This window comes from Aquarana catesbeiana, linkage group LG13, assembly GCF_042186555.1.
Source record: "Aquarana catesbeiana isolate 2022-GZ linkage group LG13, ASM4218655v1, whole genome shotgun sequence".
NCBI classification, from domain to species: Eukaryota; Metazoa; Chordata; class Amphibia; order Anura; family Ranidae; genus Aquarana; species Aquarana catesbeiana.
The window spans coordinates 39,282,331-39,306,501 of NC_133336.1; the positions used below are offsets into that span (position 1 = coordinate 39,282,331).

Here is a 24,171-nt window from a genome sequence, read left to right on the forward strand (position 1 = left end):
GTTGTGATATATTGTGCATTATGGGGGTGTAATAAAAATCTCATAATGAGGTTTGTGTGGAGTATACTTTTTTCCCTAGAAATAGTAACTTTTTGTTAAGCAATGATTCTGTGATGTTTTTATGTTTTGTCATGATAAATTGGTATATATGAAAAAAAAAAGCAAGGGAATATGGTGATAAGAGTGGAACCTTTTTAGACGTGTAGCTTCATTAGCCTTTTACTGGGAAATTAAAGGGTTTTTTTTTTTTTTTTTTTTTCTAACCTACGGCAAACTGCTAGTTTTGGTCTAGCAGAAAGAAAAACAGTCATCCTAGTCATCTATATTTACATTTCCTTTGGGAACAAGCAATTATTATTATTCAAGCCATTATTTCTCCAAGCCAATTGAGCCAATTAACTTGATCAAAATGTTTCTTTACTTTTCTTTATAATCATGGGCACAATTAGGCAGCCCATAGATTATGTGATTTTCTTTCCTGCAACCACTGACTGTTGATTGGGGAATCCCTCCTGCTGAGCTATTGTGTTCTCCCGACGTGGGGGGGGGTGCACCAGGGGCCATCCCTGCCAGGAGAATACAATGATTACTGCTAGCGGCTATAGCTGCTGGCAATCGCATTCTAGAAATTCGACATGCTGGTTGTACCCAAGTCGATCAATATTTGACTTGGGTACAATCTGCTTGTCCGTGGATGGATTGAATCTCTGCTGGTCCCTGCTGAGCCAGCTGAGATTTGAACTATCTGGCTGGCTTTAGTCCAACGTGTGTGTGTGTGTTTTGTTTTTGTTTTTTTTTCTTTGTTTTATTTTTACACTTCTGATTTGGCCATTATAACATGATGCAGTATTGTATTATTAATCTTAATTGTTCTACTCTCTTCATAAAGTAATAGTAGAATTATGTTTGTTTCAGTTGATATGCCATGAAAATATTTACAGTGCCAGAAATAAATGTACAGTGGCGACGGAAAGTATTCCGACCCCCTTAAAATTTTCACTCTGTTATATTCAGTTGCTAAAATCATTTAAGTTCATTTTTTTCCTCATTAATGTACACACAGCACCCTATATTGATAGAAAAACACAGAATTGTTGACATTTTTTGCAGATTTATTAAAACAGAAAAACTGAATTATCACATGGTCCTAAGTATTCAGATCCTTTGCTGTGACACTCGCATATTTAACTCAGGTGCTTTTCATTTCTTCTGATCATCCTTGAGATGGTTCTACACCTTCATTTGAGTCCAGCTGTGTTTTATTATACTGATTGGACTTGATTAGGAAAGCCACACACCTGTCTATATAAGACCTTACAGCTCACAGTGCATGTCAGAGCAAATGAGAATCATGAGGTCAAAGGAACTGCCCGAAGAGCTCAGACAGAATTGTGACAAGGCACAGATCTGGCCAAGGTTACAAAAAAAATTCTGCTGCACTTAAGGTTCCTAAGAGCACAGTGGCCTGCATAATCCTTAAATGGAAGACGTTTGGGATGACCAGGACCCTTCCTAGAGCTGGCCGTCCGGCCAAACTGAGCTATCGGGGGAGAAGAGCCTTGGTGAGAGAGGTAAAGAAGAACCCAAAGATCACTGGATGAGCTCCAGAGATGCAGTCGGGAGATGGAAGAAAGTTGTAGAAAGTCAACCATCACTGCAGCCCTCCACCAGTCGGGGCTTTATGGCAGAGTGGCCGACGGAAGCCTCTCCTCAGTGCAAGACACATGAAAGCCCGCATGGAGTTTGCTTAAAAAAAACACCTGAAGGGCTCCAAGATGGTGAGAAATAAGATTCTCTGGTCTGATGAGACCGAAGTTAGAACTTTTTGGCCTTAATTCTAAGCGGTATGTGTGGAGAAAACAGGCACTGCTCATCACCTATCCAATACAGTCCCAACAGTGAAGCATGGTGGTGGCAGCATCATGCTGTGGGGGTATTTTTCAACTGGAGGGACAGGACTACTGGTTTCAATCGAGGGAAAGATGAATGTGGCCAAGTACAGGGATATCCTGGACGAAAACCTTCTCCAGAGTGCTCAGGACCTTAGACTGGGCCGAAGGTTTACCTTCCAACAAGACAATGACCCTAAGCATACAGCTAAAATAACGAAGGAGTGGCTTCACAACAACTCCGTGACTGTTCTTGAATGGCCCAGCCAGAGCCCTGACTTAAACCCAATCGAGCATCTCTGGAGAGACCTAAAAATGTCTGTCCACCAACGTTTACCATCCAACCTGACAGAACTGGAGAGGATCTGCAAGGAGGAATGGCAGAGGATCCCCAAATCCAGGTGTGAAAAACTTGTTGCATCTTTCCCAAAAAGACTCATGTCTGTATTAGATCAAAAGGGTGCTTCTACTAAATACTGAGCAAAGGGTCTGAATACTTAGGACCATGTCATATTTCAGTTTTTCTTTCTTAATAAATCTGCAAAAATGTCAACAATTCTGTGTTTTTCTGTCAATATGGGGTGCTGTGTGTACATTAATGAGGAAAAAATGAACTTAAATGATTTTAGCAAATGGCTGCAATATAACGGAGTGACAAATTTAAGGGGGTCTGAATACTTTCCGTCCCCACTGTATATGCCAAAACTTTATACTGGCCTTGATTAACACAGCTCCCTGATTGTGAACCCTCTGTACTGCATTGCTGTTTAAAAATAAATAGTGGGACCTGTATTCCTGCAATGCTGTTTATAATTGACACTTTAGAAAATGCACACTGGTAGCCAGTGCACTTGGAAATGACTGATCTGAGCTGTCATTGGACGGCTCTGATCAGTCACTATGTAGAAGGCCAACTAGAGTGCCTCTGTACCTTGTGATCACTGTGAACTAATCTCAGCCATCGCAAGTGTACACACTAGTAGTGTTTTACAGACATCCAACCCATTTACAACAAGTTCACTTCCCTCTGTTGTGAATAGGCTGAATGTTTGTAACCACAGCAGGAAGAAGGATCAGAGGTGAAGGTGGCAGTCTTAAAGGGCCACTGACCACCAATAATGATGGGATAATTTTTTTCTTGCGCTCATTGACAGACACAGCCTCTTTTTTTATGTATGACCAAACAGGGTTTACAGCACCACCTACAGGAGTAGGACACTAGGCAGAAACAAAAACTTGTCACCTCCTATGAGGAGCACTCTCTGGGCATAAAATCCCCACTCTGCTATAATCAAGCCAGATTTTTCAGCCTAGTGTTCAGGAGTAGGGAGCTGGTTCCCTCTGGGACCTGTGGTTCTATAGCCTTTTTTTGTGTGTTCCTGGGTTCTCTCCCTTAGTTGGTTTGCCCACCCCTCGTTATGGGACGTCTCTGTTTGGGCATGAATAAAGAAGAGAGGCTGTCTGTCAATAAATGTAAGAGGAAAATGGGAGTTTTTGTCATTCACAGTAAAATCCCTTTCTCTGAGTTCATTAATGGACACAGCACCCACCTTCTATGGAGTTTTATTTTCTTCTTTGGACACTGCTTGTGACTAACTGGGTTGCCAGAGAGGATGGCTCATAGGAGATGCAGAGTTTTTGTTTTTGCTTAGTGTCCTACTCCTGTAGGTGGCGCTATAAACCCTATTTGGTCACAAATAAAGGAGAGGCAGTGTCCATCAACTCGGAGAAAGGGATTTTACTGTATCAAAAAATCCTGTTTAAGGGGTGGGCGTTAAAGTGACACTGACAACCAATTATAGTGGGATCATTTTTTTTAAAGGTAAAGAAATGAAAGGAAAATGTGATTAAACAAATTTTAGACAATTTTAGACAAATTTTAGTTTTTGGTTTTCCTCTTTTTATATAGTTTAAAAAAAAAAAGTGGATATAAAATACCAAAAAAGAAAACTTGATATTTCTCAAAAAAATTATTATAAAATTAATTTGGGTACAGTGTTACATGACTGAGTAATTGACAAACTATCACAGCACTGAAAACTAAAAATTGCCTCATAGTGAAGGGAACTATGCAAGCTAGGTTGATCTCCTGTATCTTTACATTGCTGTGCCAAAACTGTTACTTGTTTTTAAGATGTGGCTTTACACGATACGTGATTTACACAGGGGCAATGCACATTTTCATTGTATTCTACTTCTACTACTTTTTTTTTTTTTTTTTTTATCAACAATTCATTTCATTTTTTCTTAAATGTGTGTGTTTGTTTTTGACCTCATTACCTATATGTTTAAAATGTGTGTCTATCAATGCTACTTTCTCATGAAAATAGTATTTCTTGCGAAGGCTGTAGGTGTACTTTTCTAAGAGATGCTCCCAGTTTTTGAAAGATAAAGGACTTGCTGTTCGCAATTCTTGTATTGCGTAGTTGTTATAGTACAATGACCAGAATATTCATAATTTTAATTTCCTATAAACTGCTTTCAATAAATAATCCACATTCATATTGCCATAAAGGGCACTCCTCCTATGGGGTGGCAGTGTAGTGTCTTGGGCTCCTTTCACATTAGCTCGTCTCCAACGTCACACTATTTCAAGTGCGACTTTAGAGCGATCTTAATTCGGCATTACATTCTATTGATCAAAGTCACAACAAAATATTGCAGCCACTTTTACAAAGTCTCTGCGACTTTAAGGCGCATTGATTTGAACGGATGCTATTGAAGAAAATGGTGTGTGATTTGTCATGTGACTTTGATGTCCAATCGTGTTCCTGTGTTGATTATGCTATCACGTTGGTCACATGCTTTCTTGTTAGGGACTGCAAATGCCCAGGCAGATGCATAATGAGCAGACATGGGGGTTGATTTACTAAAGGCAAATCAACTCTGCACTACAAGTGCACTGCAAGTGGATTTGGAAGTGCAGTCGCTGTAAATCTGAGGGGAAGATCTGAAATGAGGGAAGCTCTGCTGATTTTGTCATCCAAACATATACAAGCAAAAATGCTGCTTTCCTTGCATTCCCCCTCAGATTTACAGCGACTGCACTTCCAAGTGCACTTGAAGTGCAAAGTGGATTTGCCTTTAGTAAATAATCCCCATGGTCCACTGTTGTCAACATCAAGAATCTGGACCAGAGTTAGGAGGTGCAGCTGACACTGAAGCGCGTGTGTATGTAGACAGGAAGTGGCTGAAAGATGCTTGATGGGATCATCCACACCAAGATTTAAAAAAAAAAGAGAGAGAGAAACAGGCAACTGTATATTATGAAAGAGTGTGGAAATTGTTTAATATACAGCACTATAGCAAACTCTTATGTCATGCGGTTAGGATCTGCTTTTATTACATGTTGGGTAATCTGACACATTCTGCCTTAAAGTGATTGTAAACAATCGTCTTGTAAAACAACCCATTCAGTTTAAAAAAAGCAAATGAAAGACAAAGCATTTTTTGTATAGATATAAAAAAACACATACCTTTTTATTTATTATTTATTTTTTATTTTTTTCATCACATTCCCTCTGTTCTCAGTAGCATAAGAGCTGGGCAGGAGAAGCAGCAGCCCCCCTGAGCTTGGCAGGAGACTTTCTCATACAAGTACATGGTACAGCAGACACATCAGGGATATGAAATGCTTAGCCCAAAAATAATTCTTTCAACTCCAAAAATAGTTTGGGGTCCATCATAGTAAATGCCTTATAAATTCTTGCAAATAAGAATACCTGCAACACTTCCATGTGATCTAAGACAAGGAGCCAGTTCGTGTCTTTTACATGTCACCTGGGCCCTCTGCATTTTTGTTTGAACCGGTATGTTGTCTTCTTGGTCATTCTCCTGTGCATTTTCAACAAATCGATGTGTAAATTTGCAGTATTTACTCCCTTTTGTGACCTCAAACAGATCTAATAATGCATGCTGAATTCTGAGATTGCAGATCTATAGGGCACTGAAACAGTGATCACCTGAAATGTCCAACCTTAGCAGTTTGCTGCTCCCCATAGACAAAATGAACCCTTATCTGACATCTGTACCTTGTTCACATGAAAGAAAGGCCTGCTTCTTTTTTTTTGTGTTGCAAGGGTCCTGAGTGAGTGCAGTGGAGAAGCGGGGTAATATCATGTCCACCCCATCCAATCGGTGAACACTTTGCATTCTTTCAGTAAATGCAAAGCATTCTCCAAATGGCACCTTTGCTTAACGGCTGACCTTCTGTGTTGAAGCAGGGTAGCCGGTCAGCACAGGACCAGGAAGCAAGTGGAGATAACTGGAGTAGCAATGTCTACTTTGGTGATTTTCAGCTTCCAGAGGGATTGTCCAGGTACAGTATATACGTTGTTACACTGGTCCAGCTTGGATCCATGTAACTATGTATAAAGTATCCTTACATGGACTTTTTCTTTAAGTATAGTTAGTTTGCTATGCAGATTGAACCACAGGCCTGCTAAGTGAAAACAGGTACCGGCCTTTAATAACTACTATTTGAAATCAGATTTGCAAATGTCTGCAATGGAGAAGTCTACTTTTGCTGGGGTCTAAAAAGTTGTATTAGATTAAAAAAAAGTCCTAAAAGGGAATGTAAACCCAAACAATTAACTATTGCTTTGTTCCATTTTAATCTGTTAAAAAAATACTATTGGCGGGGTTGTGTTTTTGTTCAATACGCCAAAAAAATGATTATGCCAGAGGTCTTGTGAGCTGATAACTTCCTGTGCTGACTGTTATTAACTACATTGTACCCAGCTATCTCTGAAGGCTGCTGACCCTCGGCCCTGATATGGAAATGCAGAGTTTTCTGTAGCCCTGTCCTAGCTGGCAACCATGGATGTGTTATAGCTGCTGTACAGAAAGTCAGCGTTGTCACTCTGTACAGAAAGTCAGCGTTGTCACTCTGTACAGAAAGTCAGCGTTGTCACTCTGTACAGAAAGTCAGCGTTGTCACTCTGTACAGAAAGTCAGCGTTGTCACTCTGTACAGAAAGTCAGCGTTGTCACTCTGTACAGAAAGTCAGCGTTGTCACTCTGTACAGAAAGTCAGCGTTGTCACTCTGTACAGAAAGTCAGCGTTGTCACTCTGTACAGAAAGTCAGCGTTGTCACTCTGTACAGAAAGTCAGCGTTGTCACTCTGTACAGAAAGTCAGCGTTGTCACTCTGTACAGAAAGTCAGCGTTGTCACTCTGTACAGAAAGTCAGCGTTGTCACTCTGTACAGAAAGTCAGCGTTGTCACTCTGTACAGAAAGTCAGCGTTGTCACTCTGTACAGAAAGTCAGCGTTGTCACTCTGTACAGAAAGTCAGCGTTGTCACTCTGTACAGAAAGTCAGCGTTGTCACTCTGTACAGAAAGTCAGCGTTGTCACTCTGTACAGAAAGTCAGCGTTGTCACTCTGGGACAGAAAGTCAGCGTTGTCACTCTGGGACAGAAAGTCAGCGTTGTCACTCTGGGACAGAAAGTCAGCGTTGTCACTCTGGGACAGAAAGTCAGCGTTGTCACTCTGGGACAGAAAGTCAGCGTTGTCACTCTGGGACAGAAAGTCAGCGTTGTCACTCTGGGACAGAAAGTCAGCGTTGTCACTCTGGGACAGGAAGTTTGTTACTGGCAGCCTCACCAGATGAACATAAAGGGAAAAGGCCCAATCAAAGAAAAACAACTTTTCATATATTGCAGCCATCATATCCAAGGATGTAAACTGCAATATATGAAAATTTTGTTTCTGGGTTTAGATGCACTTTCACCTAGAGCTGGGCGACTTTCTCAAAAAAAAAAAAAAAAAAAAAACTTGATTCACGATTCAAATCCAGTTGTTTTTTTTTTTTTTGACACCGCGGTCCTAAGTAGCTGCGGGCAGGAGTTTTTAGGCGAGGCCGTGGCTTTGGCCTAGTGCGCCGCGGCCTCCGGCCTCGCGGACTAGGCTGAAGCCGCAGCCTCACCTAAAAACGCCTGCCTGCAGCTTCTCAGGACCGGCGCGGTGGAAAAAAAAAATCGACTTGCTGAAATTTGGAATCGATTTGACCTAAACTCTATTCAGGATTCAAATCGATTTTTTTTCTCCAGCCCTACTTTCACCTCCACTTGCCTGAATGCATGCTAACAAAGATGGCTTTACCGACTATATTCTTATTCCTCCTCCTCCCTTACGAGGATGGACAACTGTGACATCAGGTGTATATATATTGGCGGTGCATCCATAGACCTGGTATTGCAGGTGCTTACCCTTTAAAAAGGAAGGATGGTGATGGCTGGGCAGCACTATTGCTACCTTTTTAGGTATGATGAGGCACATTTTCTCTCCAACAGAAGCAGACTTATTCTTTTAGACCCTTTTTCATGCAGTTTTTTTCAACCGCTTTTGCATTAAAATAAAAAAAAGCGCCTGAAAAGCTCACGAAAACTTCTTTCCATTAAAAACAATGGATAGTTTCACACTAGGGTGGTGCACTGGCAGGGAGGTGAAAAAACTCCTGCAAGCAGCATCTTTGGAGCATGTTTGGAGAGCTAAAAAAAAGCACCTCTCTCCATTAAAAAGAAAAGTGCCTGAAAAGCTCTTCAAAAGCGCCTCAAAATGGTTCTTGCAGCAGTTTTTTGAGTCACGTGACCTTCAAAAAAGTGCACCACTAACTTCTCCAAAAGCGCTCGGCCTTTTATAGGTAGTGTTCAAGCGCCTCAGTGTGAAAGGGGTCTTAACATGACCCATGAACTTATAAATGTGTACATAAACCATTAATAGAGAAACACTACATAAATCTGAAACTTATCGGTCACGCAAAAAGCAAAGAAAAAAAAAAAAAAAAAGTTTATGAAAAGGTGCCTGTGGGTCATAACTCTTCTCATAGGCTTGTATTGTGCTGTCTGAGACCGTGTGAACATATGCTTGATGTCCAATTTATAATCTCCAGGTCACTGTGTTGGTGGATACAGACTCTTCCCCCATCCACACATCAACCCTGGAGTTCTACTTTCAACATACTTCATCCTCACTCTTGTGGAAACCTCCTTCCTGTTTAGATTCATTAGAAATGCAAACTTTAATACTATGGTCATCAGATTTGATGTTTCCGCTAGTGTGGTGCAGTGGATTTTTCTAGATTTTTGTATAACTGGGAAGTGCTTGATATGTTCCTAATATACTGTTTTGTTTTTTTTTCTTTTAATGTTTATATGATCTGTGCCATTTTTTCCCCCCTAATGAACAGCTAATAAATATGTAAAAAAGAAAAAAAAAAAAAAAGAAAAAAAAAAATGAAAAAAGAAAAAAAAGAAAAGCCAGCAAATGTGTCTGTGTTTTTGTTTTTCATTCAATAAATTAATTTAGGAAGAAGTAAAAACTTTTTCAGAACTCAGTAGTAACTGTGACTTTATGAGATAGTAACAGTCATTTAGCATATAGAGCAGGTTAGGCAAAAATACATCTGCAACCAGTGATTATTGGTTGTAGTGGAATATAAGCAGTGCAATGATCCTTAGGCCTCATGTACCCTGCTGCTGGTAAACGGACGTTTAGGAGCAGTTGGGCGTTTTTTCAGCTGCCCCTGAACTCTCCCCTATGTTATCTTATCAGTACATGTACACAGGGTCGTTTATAGTCGCTAGGCAGTTGAGTTTAGAAGCATTTTTTGGAAACCAAATAAATGTGTTCAGGATGGATGTTCAGAGGCATTTGAAATGCCAAAAGCCTGTAACAGCCTGTAAATGTGGTAACTTGCATGTATCTGCGTTTCTTCAGGCGTTTTTATTTTTTTACTATTTGCAAAAAAAAAAAAATTTTTTTAATTAAAAACTCTTCTAAATGTGGCAAATCTGATGTTTTTAAACGTTGGTTACTATCTGTCAAGTTAAATCGTTCAGGAGAGGTTCTAAAATGTCCCGTGTACATTAAGCCTAAGATTTCAAGTCATTGTGCTGTGTATTTTGTAATAAAAATGAAGGCAAATGCAGGAGGGTTTAGGCAGCGAAAGGTAATGTTGGAATATGGGGGGGTGGCAGATTGGAGAGACCTGTGTGTTTTTTGTTTTTTTTTTTGTCTGAGAGAAATCTGACTTGGCTTTGCCATTCACCTCAGAATGCTGGTTCTCTTGGTTTTTAGCTTTATCTAGTCACTGACTTGGAGCAAGTATACAGGTCAGGAGTTCTAAGCTCACCAGCTGTGTACTTGTTGCAGGTTCCCTCACTGACTAATTAATTAGTGAATCTGCCCGTACACACGACCCGAAAATCGGACGACAGATCGTTCCGACTTTTTTTGCTTAATAGTCACAAGTAGAGATTGAATAGGTTACTAAAGTCACAAAAATTCTCGTACGACAGAAGAAAAAAATATGAAGTGATGTCATGTGTTGTAATGTATTTGTATTGTATTTTTGGACAACTGTACTGACTAAACGAAAATCGTACGATCTGGTATCGTACAAGGAAAATTTTCGTGCTTGTCCGATCTAATAATATCAGATGAGTTGTCCTGATCGGCTCTCAAAAGCAATGTACTAACGATCTGATTATCGTACGATCGTGGTATTTTTCGTCCAATTTTCGGATCGTGTGTAAGAGCAAAAAGTATAAATGAGTTTGTCACTAGCAGGTAAAAAGTTCTCTCCTGGCACATGTTCTTTTAGTTCTCCCCTGTGTCCATTAGAAGTCAAAATCAGTGTTTTTAAAAGAATATAAAATCCTTTTATCTCAGAACAGGTTGTGCAGTTGATCTGTAAACGTGTACACACTTTGTGAGATATACATATTAAATAAATATAGAATACTAGCAGTAATTTAACTTTGGCTGAAGGCCCCATCAGTGCACATATCCAGAAGGGTATATTCAAGTACTTGGGCCACTTCCAACCTATTTTTAGTACAAGCATAAGTTGATGCCAACTGCACAAATTCTACAAGTAACGCATGTCCTCGTATACACAGTAACTCTGTGCTCCATTTATCAGTCTGATCCAAGAAATCAATTTATTTATTTTTTTCGGGGAAGGATTAAAATCTTTTTAGGGGAAGGATTAGAATCTTTTTAGGGGAAGGATTAGAATCTTGATTGTACTGATGATTGTGATCTCTGGGACAGGAAGTGAGAAACTCTCCAATGGGAATGCAGCATTAACGGAGAAATGCGGGATTGTATTAAAAAAAAAATGAAAATACATACTTGCCAACCTGTTGCATGCTTGGTCTGGTGCTGCAGCTGTCTTCTACCACCTCTGTACCCAAGAACTAAACGATCATGAGCTACATGCTGCCCCTAACCTGGAAGTATTGGGTATTGTCTTTGCTCCTAGTGACATAATGAAGGGAAGGTATGAGTATGTGCTACAATGGCTTTAGTGTTAACCTTCAGCTGTACCCTTCCCTGAAAAGAATGAGAGCTTCCTTCCTGATATGTTTACCTGTTCAGGCTCTGGACATTGTAGGTCAATGACTTTTTGAGTCATTGACCTACAATACACATTTAGTGGCACCTTCTGTATTTCTGTTCTTGTAAGTTGCTTTTAAATGTTCAGTAATAATGTTGTCCCTTTTTGGTGCACTGAGCAAAGTGCATTGTATTTAGCAAAAATGCTGCTTTTTGTGGCATCCTGGTAACTACATGTGCTGTGATCTGCTGAACCTGGCACAACTAGAATTCCGTGATTCATGCAAGTGACTCTAAGCTGATATGAGCAGATTACAGCAGAATCTTCACTGTAGCTAAATAGCATTACAACAGAAGTTAGTAGAAATATTTAGTTTGTTTCTAATGCCTTATTGTAAAAATAAATATTTTAGAGAGGAAAATTGTAAATACTATTTCTCAGCCCCCGTTCACACCGATTTGTCATGCGATTTGACCGTTCCAAATGACACGACAAGTTGCACCCCGTTGCCGGCAATGGAACTGTTCAAATCATCACGAGTCATGTTGAAAGTTTCTTGAACTACTTCCGATCGGAGGTGCAAATCGCACTTATCTGCGGCTTTTAAATTGTGCTGAAGTAGTGCAATTTCAAAGCCACACTGGTGTGCACCAAGGCTTGAGGTGCGTTATAATAAAAAGGAATCCCAGAGTTTTGATAAGCTTACTGCTAATGTACCCCTCACAAGTGAACCCCACAGGGTAGAAATGTGGAAGCTTGTCTTAGACTTGGCTTTTAAAAGAAGCACCTTGCATGTCCTGATCTGGCTTATAAATTAAGCCATTGACTGGAAGCAAGCATACACTCCGCCTTGGCAGTTCCCATTCCTCTGTCCTCTGAGATTCCTATTAAGTCTTGGGCTTTAAGTAAACAGACTTGCTGAAAATGCTAGTTGTCTGGTTCATATGCGGATCCAATGATTTCTGTATTTTGACATGACAATGACATCCTATGAGCAATGTAGTTGTGCAGCAATCTTTTCAATCACATTGAAGATCTGGTGCAGCTGTGCATAGAAACCGGCGTCCAAGTTTTTTGTCAAAGCTTAAAGTGAGTGTAAAGGTTTGTTTATTTTTTTTAAATAACAAACATGTCATACTTGCCTCCACTGTGCAGTTCGTTTTGCACAGAGTGGCCCCGATCCTCCTCTTCTGAGGTCCCTCGGCGGCGCTATCTGCTCCTCCCCGCATCGTATAACCCCCTAGGAGAAGCGCTTTCCCGGGGGGGGGGGGGGTTACCTTGCGGGCGCGCTCCCGAGTCCAGCATTTGCATCCATAGACGCAGAATGCCGGACTCAGCCCTGCCCCTGGCGCCCATGTCATTGGATTTGATTGACAGCAACAGGAGCCAATGGCTGCGCTGCTATCAATTTATCCAATAAAGAGCCGAGAATCCCGGGCAGAGAGGAAAAGCGCGTCTCGGCTGTGGGAATTGCAGGGTTTAGGTGAGTAAAATGGAGGGGATGGTCACTGTCGGGATGTATTAAGGTGAAAAAAGCAAGGGTTTACAACACCTTTAAAGCAGAGCTTCACCCAAATGGAGAAGCTCTGCTTGTTTACCAAGCCTCAACCCCCCCCCCCCCCGTCTTTCCATTGCAATGTTTTTTCCTTAGCCAAGATGGCGGCGGCAGCAACTGAGAGCCGTTTGAAAAATCGGCTCAGGTGAAGACAGCGCTGAATTTGTTTACAGGTGGGTGTCCTAATATTAAGTTGGTCAGCGGCTACCATGTACAGCTGCACCAGATTTTGCACTCCAGTTTTAGTAAATCGACCCCCCTGTGAGTTGAATAGTAGCTGTTTCCACCATTGGCTTGATGAATGATAATAAGATTCAAACTATATGCTTGACAACTGCCTGTGTTAAAACGGTCATCAAGGAAAGGTGAGATCTCAAAGCTGCACGTTTTTTCCTGGTTGTTTCTATAGAAAGAGATGTGTGTTTTTATTTTTGTTTGTCATAACGTCCTTTCTTCCTCTTTTCCTAGCTCTTAAATAGGCATATTGTGCGGTCAGCCACAGTTTGAGCAATGTTTTACGCAAACAGTACTGTGAAATCTTGTTTAAATAAAATGGCATTGTCTTTATTTCCAAGGCATTATATAATCCTGCTTGCAAGTGCGCCGACCGAAAAGCAGCACCTAGAGTGGTAAGTTCAGAATTGCTCAGAAGACAGGAAGATTTTAAAAGCCTCCTTTTTTGCCACACACATTAAAATCTATTTTGGATATGTAGTGCATGGGCCTGTTTAAGAATGTCTTTGCCTGCCAAAACAGCAAGCGGAACTAAACCCTCCTATCCTTTTCAGCCAAGAAAGCTGCCATCTTGACCTCTGTTTGATCTGCAACTGCTATGATGCTGCACATGTGATCAGTTATGACACCAGCCATTTGATGCTTTGACAGTTTAGTTAAAGCAGAAGTAAACCCATCGATTTAACTGTTTCAAAAAACAGTACATTTCCGGCATGTGACAGTAATGTAACTCACATTGGTTGTGCTCTCAACCCAACTGTTAAATCTTCCAATGGCTGGTGTCATAACTGATCATATGTGCGGCATCATGGCAGTTGAAGATCGTACAGAGGCCAAGATGGCAGCTTCCTTGGCTGAAAACGATAGGAGGGTTTACTTCCACTTTAAGAGCACAAGTAAATGTAAGTTAAATTCCTGGCATGTGATGGGAGTGTAACTGTTTTTTGAAACCATTAAATCAACTGGCTTAGTTCCATTTTAAAGTGGAACTAAACCCATCGATTTAACAGGTTGAAAAAACAGTTGCATTCCCATCACATGCCAGGAATGTGCGAGAGAGCACAAGCGAATGTGAGTGTTACATTCCTGGCATCCAATTTAAGGGATGGTTCACGCCACAAAAACACACTCCAGATTTGTTCCGGATGCGTTCCTGCACGCATGTATTTTTGATGCGTTCCAGTTTTCTTTTTCCGTTTTTTTTTTTTTTTTCCCCCACTATACTAGGGTCCAATGCGTTTTGATGCGTTTTACTGCATTCCAGTACATTCCAGTGCGGGAAAAATGCAGGATGTTCTACTTTCTTTTCTGGAACTGAAAAACCCTGTAACTGACCACATTGGTGTGAACTATGCCATTGGAAACCATATAACCTACTTTTCATGCGTTTTTGATGCAGAGCAAAAATGCACTGGATTGCATGTGGTGTGAACTGGCCCTAAAGCGGAACTAAACCTAATCGATTTAACAGTTTAAAAAAAGCTACATTTCCAGCAAGTGCTGGGAATGTAACTTGTCACATTTGTTTTTATGCTCTCAACTAAACCGTCAAACCATCAAATGGCTGGTGTCATAACTAATCAGTTGGGCAGCATCATGGCAGTTGAAGATCAGAGGCCAAGATGGCAGCTTCCTTTGGCTGAAAAGGATAGGAGGGTTTAGTTCCACTTTATCCTTTCCTTTTGAAGAGCACATTTCACAGTAAAGTACATACTCATGGCAGCCCCAGCCTTTGTAATGAATAGGGTAGGTGGCGAAAACAGGAGCTGGACTTAAAAGTGAACTGGCCCTATTAAGGTGCTTTGTTCTGGATCAGCTAATCAGTTTTGAATTCAGAGAAGAAAAGGGGTCAGCAATGGAAGGCTACCCGTTTCATTTGACAACAAAGTCAGGATTTACATATACACACACTGACACATCTCTGCAGTTTTACTAGAGTTGCAATGTCAGATTTCACTTGTGGGGAAATATGGAATGAATGCTTATAAAAATGTGTTGGCTCTCTACACATAAACATGTGCTGTTAGTTATTTATTGATCTCGTTTTTCCAGGGTTGGTTTAGTGGAATCGAAGATCCGTATTCTTGTCGGAAGTTTGGAAAAGAATGAATTCATCACACTAGCTCATGTCAACCCTCAATCATTCCCAGCCCCTGTTGAAAATTCAGAAAAGTAAGAGGATCACTATAAACCTGTTTATATTTTTTTGTTTGTTTGTGAATGTTCTTACATAAACTTTTAGCTCTCATCTTAATTTTAAGCATACAGGGTATGCTATAGCTATTTTCTGGTTCTCTGTCCCTTAAGGCGAAACCAGACAACATTCGTCCAGCGTGTAGAGCAGCCTGTCGAAAGAGCATGCTGGAAAACCAGCATCCAAGCAGCGCACGCAGCCAATGGAGCCCCCCTTTCAGAACACAATAGCACTGTGGGGTAGATCGCCACACTAACTTAGTACGGTGACCTTTTTTTTTTTTTTCAGCGGGCTGAAAAAAACTTCATGTGTACCAGGCTGTACTGGTAGTTAAAGGAGAAGAGTACAGCCAAAGCTTATTTGGCCTTACCTCTCCCAAGGACCACAGGGCTGAAGCCACAGACTCGGGCAAGATCGTGACAATGAAGTCTGGATTCGCCCACATGCCTGGACCAGCACCCGGCTCATCCTCTCAGCGAGCCACTGAGAGCCTGAGATGGCTGCTCCCGCCCCCTCCACAGCCCAACGCTCCAACGAGCGTGGGCAGAGCAGACTGTCCCAGCTCTCTGCTCAGGGAGCTGTGAGAACTGAATGATCAACAGTGTTAGATCGCTCGGTTCTCAGTGTTGGAGTTGGTGGGGGGACAGGTGCCTCATCGGACCGCTGCTGCATCTACCTAGGTAAGTATGATTCTTTAAAAAAAAAAAAAAAAAAATACATCTCTTTTAATTTGTTTTCCCCTTCAACTAACATATTTCATTTAAGGGCAAATTTAGTGCTTCTATATAAATAATAGTTTGCCTTTTATTAACAATCATTCTGTCTCTACATACTATACATGTATCTGCATAACTGCCATACTTCGAAATGTCTATCAGAATCTTGAGTTTTCTCTCCCTCAAAAAAACATGTTTGCCTAAATACCAGATTTTCAGAATGCACAGGATACTTGCACATTATGGCACACTTACCCCTGAGTTTGTTATACAACATTAAAGTCTACACTGCCTGCTTCTGCTCTTCATCCAGGTCCAGTGCCTTATTTTCTTTTGCTATTATGTGAACGCTGTACCAGATTCCCCCAGCTCACATACTAATGATTCTGGGAATGTTTGCACCACCTTGACCGTGCCTATGCTTGCAACCTGGGGTCCGGTTTTTCTCTGTCAGGTGTGGCTGGGCCCTCTTTTTTTGTGTTTTTGTTTTTTTTTTTTTGTTTTTTGTTTTTTTGCAACAGTCATATGCAAATATGAGGACCCGATTATCCAGTTATTTACTGACTCTGTTCACAAAAGCCACAAGCACACCTCAGCACCCACTCCTATAAACTCCTGATTTGATTTTTTTTATCCCCACAGCCTTAGCTGTTTCTGAACCATCAGCTGTAGAAACGTGGATCCTCTCTAAGTATAGTACAGCAGTTTTATTTTAAGTAACAAAAGAAAAAAAATTCTCAAAACCTGAAAGTGTTTTTTTTTTTTTTTTTTTTTTTTTTTTTTTTCCCCATCAGGAGTTTTACTACAAAATGATAACAAAAGGCAGAATGCATGCTCACTAAACTTTTCAAGTTGCCTTTTTTTTCCTTGTTTAGTAGAAAACCTATTTATTTTAAAGGTGATTGGACTGCTGAAATGGGTGGCTTTTTTTTGTCTGCAGATTTAACTTATACAGGAAAAAGCTTGTCCATTGACAGCAATCTGCTGAGCAGAGGCAAAATGCAGCCTTTCTTTACACACTGGAATGTGCTGGTTTCTCTGATGTTTTCCTGAGCTTGCAAAATTGATCTGTACTGCCATAAAATGTATGGCATGGATGGCTGTACATACAAACATTGATACGTGGGAGACACTTGCCTTGAATACCCTTTTTCTAAAATTTCTAGTAGTAACAATAATAGTTAAGTTGACAACTCAATCTTAAAAAGACCCTGTCAGACCGTTTATTTCAACAGCACTCTTCCCATAATACTTTTTTTAGCACATTGTAGGCATGTTCTTTACCTGTGAAATCCTACCTTGTGTAGACATCCAAAAGCCCTGAGACTGCTGCTGGGTGCCAAGATCTTGAATTTGTTGGTAGCTTCAGCAGACTCGAAGCTCTGTCACTCATGTGACACCAGAATATTCCCCTTCATTCCTTATACAGAATGAACAGTTTGAGTGATTTTTCCATAATAATTTCTGATCTTGCACTGGTCAGTCTAAATTGAGACGACATTAGAGGTGCACCGAATGGAAATTTTTGTACCGAAAATGCAGGATGCACTTGGCTGAAAAACCGAAATTGACAGTTTTTAAAAAATATTTATATTTTTATGTATAATTGTATTATATTTGACCTTTTAATGGCATCAATTTAAATGAATATGAATGTATTGTCGCCTTAAGCGCAAGAAAAGTATCCCTTTAAATTCTATGTATGTCTGCATGCTAGTCCGTTGGGCTTCCATTGTGGTGCATTTTTGGTCAGTTTAAAAAAAAAACAAAAAACAAAACCTCCCAGTTCAAATGCATTGAAAATGCAGCAAGAACGAATCGTTAACGCACACATGTTACTTATTTAATACAGCTTTTGAGTCACGTGATCTATGAAAAGCATAAACACAGAAAATCATGGTAAAATCGTGCCACGTTTTTAGTGCCATTATTGATGTTTTTTTTTCTCTTATCGGCCAAATGCTGATAACACAATGTTGGTCATGTATCTATTCCTGAGAGCCAAAGACGACAGCTAAGGCCTGGAAGAAGACTTCTGTTTCTTTACAAGAAGTCAGAGATTGTATAACCTTGATTCCTTCTAACAAAAAATGTGCAGCATCCTTAATGATTCCCAACCCAATTTTTTTAAGATATGGGAACTGTGGCTTAAAGGGTTACTAAACCCACAACAGTAAAATCAGTCTGTATATGCAGTAAAGCATGCTTTTTTATAGGGGTTAATCCTCTGCATTGTGTAAAGACCGTTCGATCCTGTCTTTTCTGATCCTCCCCTTCTTCCACTGTCGCCAATATATTTCCTGATAATACAGAGCCAGGGGACAGGCTGCACATGTTCAGTTTGGTGTGTGTTGCTAGAGAGATTTTTTTTTTTTCTTGGGGGAGAGTGCATGTGATCAGCACAGGGCCAATCAGCACTGTCCAGACAGATGGTCAGGAGTCCTGCATTCTAGTAGGACAGTCAGTGCAAAATGAAAACTCCTCCTCCTACAAGCTTTAACCAGACACTCGTAGAAGTCACAAGACTATGTACTACTAATGAGAAAAGGTATTTAGCAGTTTGTATTTGATAAAATATTTTGTATTTCCATGTTCTGTGTACTGTGGGAGACCAGATATAGTGAATGCAGGCTCCTGGGTTTAGTAACCCTTGAATTACACCTTGCACTCTTTACACCCTGCAGGGCCTATCCTACTTTTAGTCTCCTACTTGGATTGAGACCTGAGTTTGTGGGGATTCTTCCCCAACCTTTCTCCCCACTTGCCCCCCTAGTCCCATGCTTGTCCCTTCAGCTTACTTTTTGCCTCCAGACCTAACCCCTCTCTTCCTTTCCTTTCTGAGAGCTGCTCATCTTCCTGAGGAAATTCATGTTTCCAGTTGCTCACTGATTTTGAGTATACCCTCTGTACAGTTTGCCTCGCGAGAATTTGTATTTGCCTCTCAGCCCTGATATTTTATCTTGCTACGTTAACCCCCTGCATGGGCTTTTACTATTGAAAAAGCAATAAAATCATTGAAAAAGGTACCCGATTCATCCACTACATATACATCAGACCAGCTCGTCTGGCACCAACAACCATGCCACGTTCAAAGTCACTTAAATACCCTTTTTTCCCCATTCTGATGCTCGGTTTGAACTTTAGCAAGTCAGCTTCACCACATCTAGATGCCTAAATGCATTGCGTTGCTGCCATGCGATTGGCTGATTAGCAATTTGTGTTACCAAGCAATTGGACAGGTGTACCTAATAAAGTGGCCGGTGAGTGTAAGTACCAGTAGGCTGCAGTATTAATCCTTTTTTGTTTTTTGAGATTAGATATGCTTTTTAAATTAAACACAGAGGGTGCCCTAAGAAATAAAATAAAAAATTGGTTGTTATGGCTAGATGCCAATGAATCAACATATTCATCTCTACCTCAGGTACTGGATGCCGTAGGCTGAAAACGTACCTTCGTGTTAGTGGTAACAGTACATTAGTGTTGTGATAATACATGCACTATAACAGTAATATACGTGGTACTATTTCCTCGGTTTATAGGGTGATACACACTGTGTGGGGGTCATTTTTTTGTATCCGATGAGGTATGGTTTTGTTTGCACACTTAAGAGAGTCTCATAATGTCCTGTAAAGGGTTTAGTTTTTCTTTTATTGTTCGATCACAATTCATGCTTTGAGATCATTGTATTGTTCCAAATGACAAATGTGTATGCTGTAACAGATGTTTTTTTGGTTCCTTACTTTTATTGTGATTTGAAAAAAGTTTAATCACAACGATTCAAAAAAAAAAAAAAAGATACTTTAAATAAATATTTATTTTCTAAAATAGTTATTTCCCTTAAAAGTATCATCTTTAAAATTTTTAAGCAAACTTCAAGAATGATGTTTTCTCATTTCAGGGAAGAATTCCGGACTATGTGGGTAATTGGACTTGTATTTAAAAAGATGGAAAACTCGGAAAATCTCAGCGTTGACCTCACTTTTGACATTCAGTCCTTCACAGATACAGGTAACCAGGCTTTGAAACAAAGGCTTTTATGTGGACTATTAAAACGTCACTAAATTTTGCATTAAATACAATAGGTGTCAAGTTAGTAGATACCAAATCTATCTAGACTTGCAATAGCACATCATGCAAAATGACTGTGATCCTTTATACAATTCTGTAGTTAGGTTTTCTGTCATTCTTTGAAGGATCTGGTATTCTTCAACACTTCAAAAGGATGGTTGTGTCCTAGGAGGGTTGGACATCTTTTTCAGCACAACTGATCTTAAGACTTCTCCTTAGTAAATCATGGATTCTCCTGTCAATAGTTACTGGTGGATTTTGACTGGTCTTGCTGGTTCTAAAGTTTCCACCAGTTCAGCCAGACAGCATAGTCTTTTCACAGTCAGTGTACTTGTTAACCACTTGCCAACCATCCTATAGCAGTTTTACTGCTACGTGATGGCCTCTGTGCGCAGGATACGTGATCCTGCATTTCCCGGTAGTGGGCACAAATGCACTCCCACCGCTGGCTCGCTCCCACTGTGATTACACTCTCGATCTCAGCCAGCACCCGCCGATCATCAGCCACAGAGACAGAACCTCAATTTTGTAAGCAAGGCAGATTGCTGTTCTGACAGGAGGGGAAGCATTGATTCTGTGTCTTGGCAAAGCTGGGATATGGATTCACGTCTTCCCCTAGTAAAAGCACCTCCCACGGTTTAGAAATTGGTCAGGCACGCAGTTAACCCCTTGATCACCCTAGATGTTAACCCCTTTCCAGCCAGTGTCATTAGTACAGTGACCGTGCAATGATCCACAAAAGCGTCAGTGTTTGAATGTCCACCGCAATATCGCTATAACTACAACACTAACTTTTTTACAAAAAATATGTAGCAGAATACATATTGGCCTAAATTGCTGAAGAAATTTAAGATTTTTTTTTTATTTTAATTTGGGTATGTTTTATAGCAGAAAGTAAAAAATGTTTTTGTGTTTTTCAAAATTTATTGGTCTTTTTTTTGTTTATAGCGCACAAAAATAAAACTGCAGAGGTGATCAAATACCACCAAAAAAAAGCTCTATTTGTGGGGGAAAAAAAGACATAAATTTTATTTGGGTGCAGCATCAGACAACCACGCAATTGTCAGTTAAAATAGCGCAGTGCCGTATCGCAATAAATGGCCTGGTCATGAAGGGGGCAGCTCTTCTGGAGTTCAAGTGGTTAATCTCACTTCAATAGACCTGCCAAGGCTCAACAGGGCAGGCCTAGAATTACCCTATGGGTGTGCTCACCAACAACCATTTTGGGTTATGACCTAAATACCTTATAACCTTTATCATGCCCACCTAGGTTTTCTCCATGGTACAACTGTAAGTTTAAAGTGGTTGTAACGGCAGAAGTTTTTTTTTTTTTTTTTTTTTTTTTACTTTACTGCATTCTATGCAGTGAGAGAAAAAAACTGCATGCAGCTTCCCCTTCAAACCCCCCCCCCCCCCCCTTCAATTCTTACCTGAGCCCAATCTTGATCCAGCGATATGCACGAGAGCCAAGGCTCTGTCACGCCTCATTGGCTCAGTTACAGCAGCAGGAGCCATTGGCTCCCGCTGCTGTTAATCAGACATGACATAAGATGCGGGGCCTAGCCCCACTCTGTGTGTCATATGGACACACAGAATGGGACTTGATAGTGAGCATTGATGAGTGCCTCCATAGCAAGTGGCTTGCAATGGGGGCACTTGGTGAGGGGGGGCAGGATTGCCGACGGGGGACCACAGAAGAGAAGGATCAGGGCTGCTCTGTGCAAAACCATTGCACAGAGCAGGTAAGTATAAATTGTTTGTTATAATAATAAAATAAAAAGCTTTACAATCACTGTAAGATGTTTTCCTAGTTTGTAAGTTAAAAAAATGTAAACCGGTTGTGCACATCCCTTATGTGATTGTTTGTTTTTTATGATTTTTGTATAGTTTATAGACAAGCTATAAACAGCAAGATGTTTGAAGTAGACATGAAGATTGCAGCCATGCATGTGAAAAGAAAGCAACTTCATCAGCTCCTACCCACACATGTGCTCCCTAAGAAGAAAAAGGTAAAGAGCTGCTTTTGGATGGATGAAATTAGACTGTCCCCTGGCACTGAGCTGCAGAGCCGTATTTAGACATCTAAACCAGTTTGAGTTTGCCATTCTGATTCAGAGAATTAGTCTAAGGGGTTTTTTTTCTTTTTGGTTTTGCAGCATTCTACGGAAGGTGTGAAGCTGGTGGGTCTGCATGACAGCAGCCTGGACTTATCCGTGGACAGTGACAACAGTATGTCTGTGCCTTCTCCCACCAACACCACCAAGAACAATCCATTGAATGCCTCCGGATTGTCTCAGGGGTAAGATGACCTCATACCATTTTTTGTTTGTGACTTTTAAATAAGAAAAAAATCTGTTAAGACGGCCTATTTCCAGTTTAACTGGTTATGTGTTCTACTAGCTGGAAGGGGTTTTCTGGTTTTAGTTTATCTATTATATACAATCCATGTACATTTAAACAGCAGGTTTTGTAGTCTGAGATAAACAAGCTTGGTTTGTATGTGTGTGTATTGCATTGCATTGGCAGATCATGTGGATGCTGGTAAAATGTACCAGCTATGAAGAATAGTGCGTATAATAGATGGTTTGGGAAAAGAAATGGCGCTGCCCTGTTTCACATTAATTAATTGGGGGTATGAAATCCATATACTACAAACTGTGTTCAGTGAGGTATATACATATAAATAAATAAGAACTAAAAATTAAAAACGGTGTACCTCAGTGTGGTCAAAAAGAAAAAATAACCATATGTGTAAAAAAAACCAAAGGATAGGTGAAACTCCTTTAAGGTTAAACAATCTTAATGTATTAAACCAGTGAAAAAAAGTGCCTCGTGTGTTCAGAATTATATAAATACAATGTGTAGAAGTTGAGAGTAAATTTGTAAAAAACTTTTTTAAATGAAATTAACCCCAGGGTTCTAAAGTTTTGTGACAGTATGGCACCCCCTAAGGGACCAATGTCATTTTAAGTGAAAACAGATATAGTAAATATTAAGTGTCGATGCCAAAACAAGTATATGGCTCCCAGAAATATTAATTAATATGTCAATATTTTGACCTCTAGCGAAGTTACAGTAAATTTACAAATCCCATAAAATCAGACCTAAAAAATTCTTTCAGACATAAAAATATTTTTTCAGCCTTGTATATATATCAGCAGATATTAGTAAGGCTCTTAAAACGTAATGATCCAAATAAAAACCAGAGAGTTTTTCTAGCCAGATAGTATAATGGGCAAAGTTCAATAAATTTGCAGTATTTCAGACTCAGGAACATTAAGCAGTGACTTCTGTGTTCATTTCAAACGGTGACTTGCAGTGCTCGCCCCCCGTGCTCCCCCACTCACCAGAGACAATCACCCCCACAGGGGTACCGAGCGACAGAGTGGGTGCCTTGGGGTGGATATTTTCAATCCGATCCTGCTGTTGTTCCTCTGCTCTGTGCGATCCCTCCAATGGTTTCAAATTTCAGCTGTGCGTTCCAACAACCGGGCTCCTCCACTGCTTCCCACCGTATACCTGTTTAACTCTCCATTGTGACCAAAAGAAAGAAAACAGGGGGCTTCCGTCGTGAAGTGTATGTCCAGTTTATGTCTGCTGATATATATACAAGGCTGAAAAAATATTTTTATGTCTGAAAGAATTTTTTAGGTCTGATTTTATGGGATTTGTAATTTACTGTAACTTCGCTAGAGGTCAAAATATTGACATATTAATTAATATTTCTGGGAGCCATATACTTGCTTTGGCATCGACACTTAATATTTAATATATCTGTTTTCACTTAAAATGACATTGGTCCCTTAGGGGGCGCCATACTGTCACAAAACTTTAGAACCCTGGGGTTAATTTCATTTAAAAAAGTTTTTTACAAATTTACTTTCAACTTCTACACATTGTATTTATATAATTCTGAACACACGAGGCACTTTTTTTTCACTGGTTTAATACATTAAGATTGTTTAACCTTAAAGGAGTTTCACCTATCCTTTGGTTTTTTTACACATATGGTTATTTTTTCGTTTTTTCTTTTTGACCACACTGAGGTACACAGTTGTTTTTAATTTTTAGTTCTTATTTATTTATATGTATATACCTCACTGAACACAGTTTGTAGTATATGGATTTCATACCCCCAATTAATTAATGTGAAACAGGGCAGCGGCATTTCT

General features: G+C 40.1%; 1 protein-coding gene across 2 annotated transcripts in view; it reads left to right on the plus strand.

Annotated features, from left to right (window-relative positions):
- Positions 1 to 24,171, plus strand: part of PAPOLA (poly(A) polymerase alpha) — an 88,997-nt gene that overhangs the window by 54,693 nt on the left and 10,133 nt on the right. Inside the window, exons 13-17 of one of the 2 annotated variants that reach the window (XM_073608566.1) lie at positions 13,363 to 13,416; positions 15,074 to 15,193; positions 19,830 to 19,939; positions 21,887 to 22,008; positions 22,156 to 22,298. In XM_073608566.1, the coding sequence (XP_073464667.1) occupies positions 13,363 to 13,416; positions 15,074 to 15,193; positions 19,830 to 19,939; positions 21,887 to 22,008; positions 22,156 to 22,298 (549 nt within the window). Of the gene's footprint in view, positions 1 to 8,781; positions 13,417 to 15,073; positions 15,194 to 19,829; positions 19,940 to 21,886; positions 22,009 to 22,155; positions 22,299 to 24,171 lie in introns of those variants that run through there. The other variant, XM_073608567.1, reaches the window with a different exon arrangement.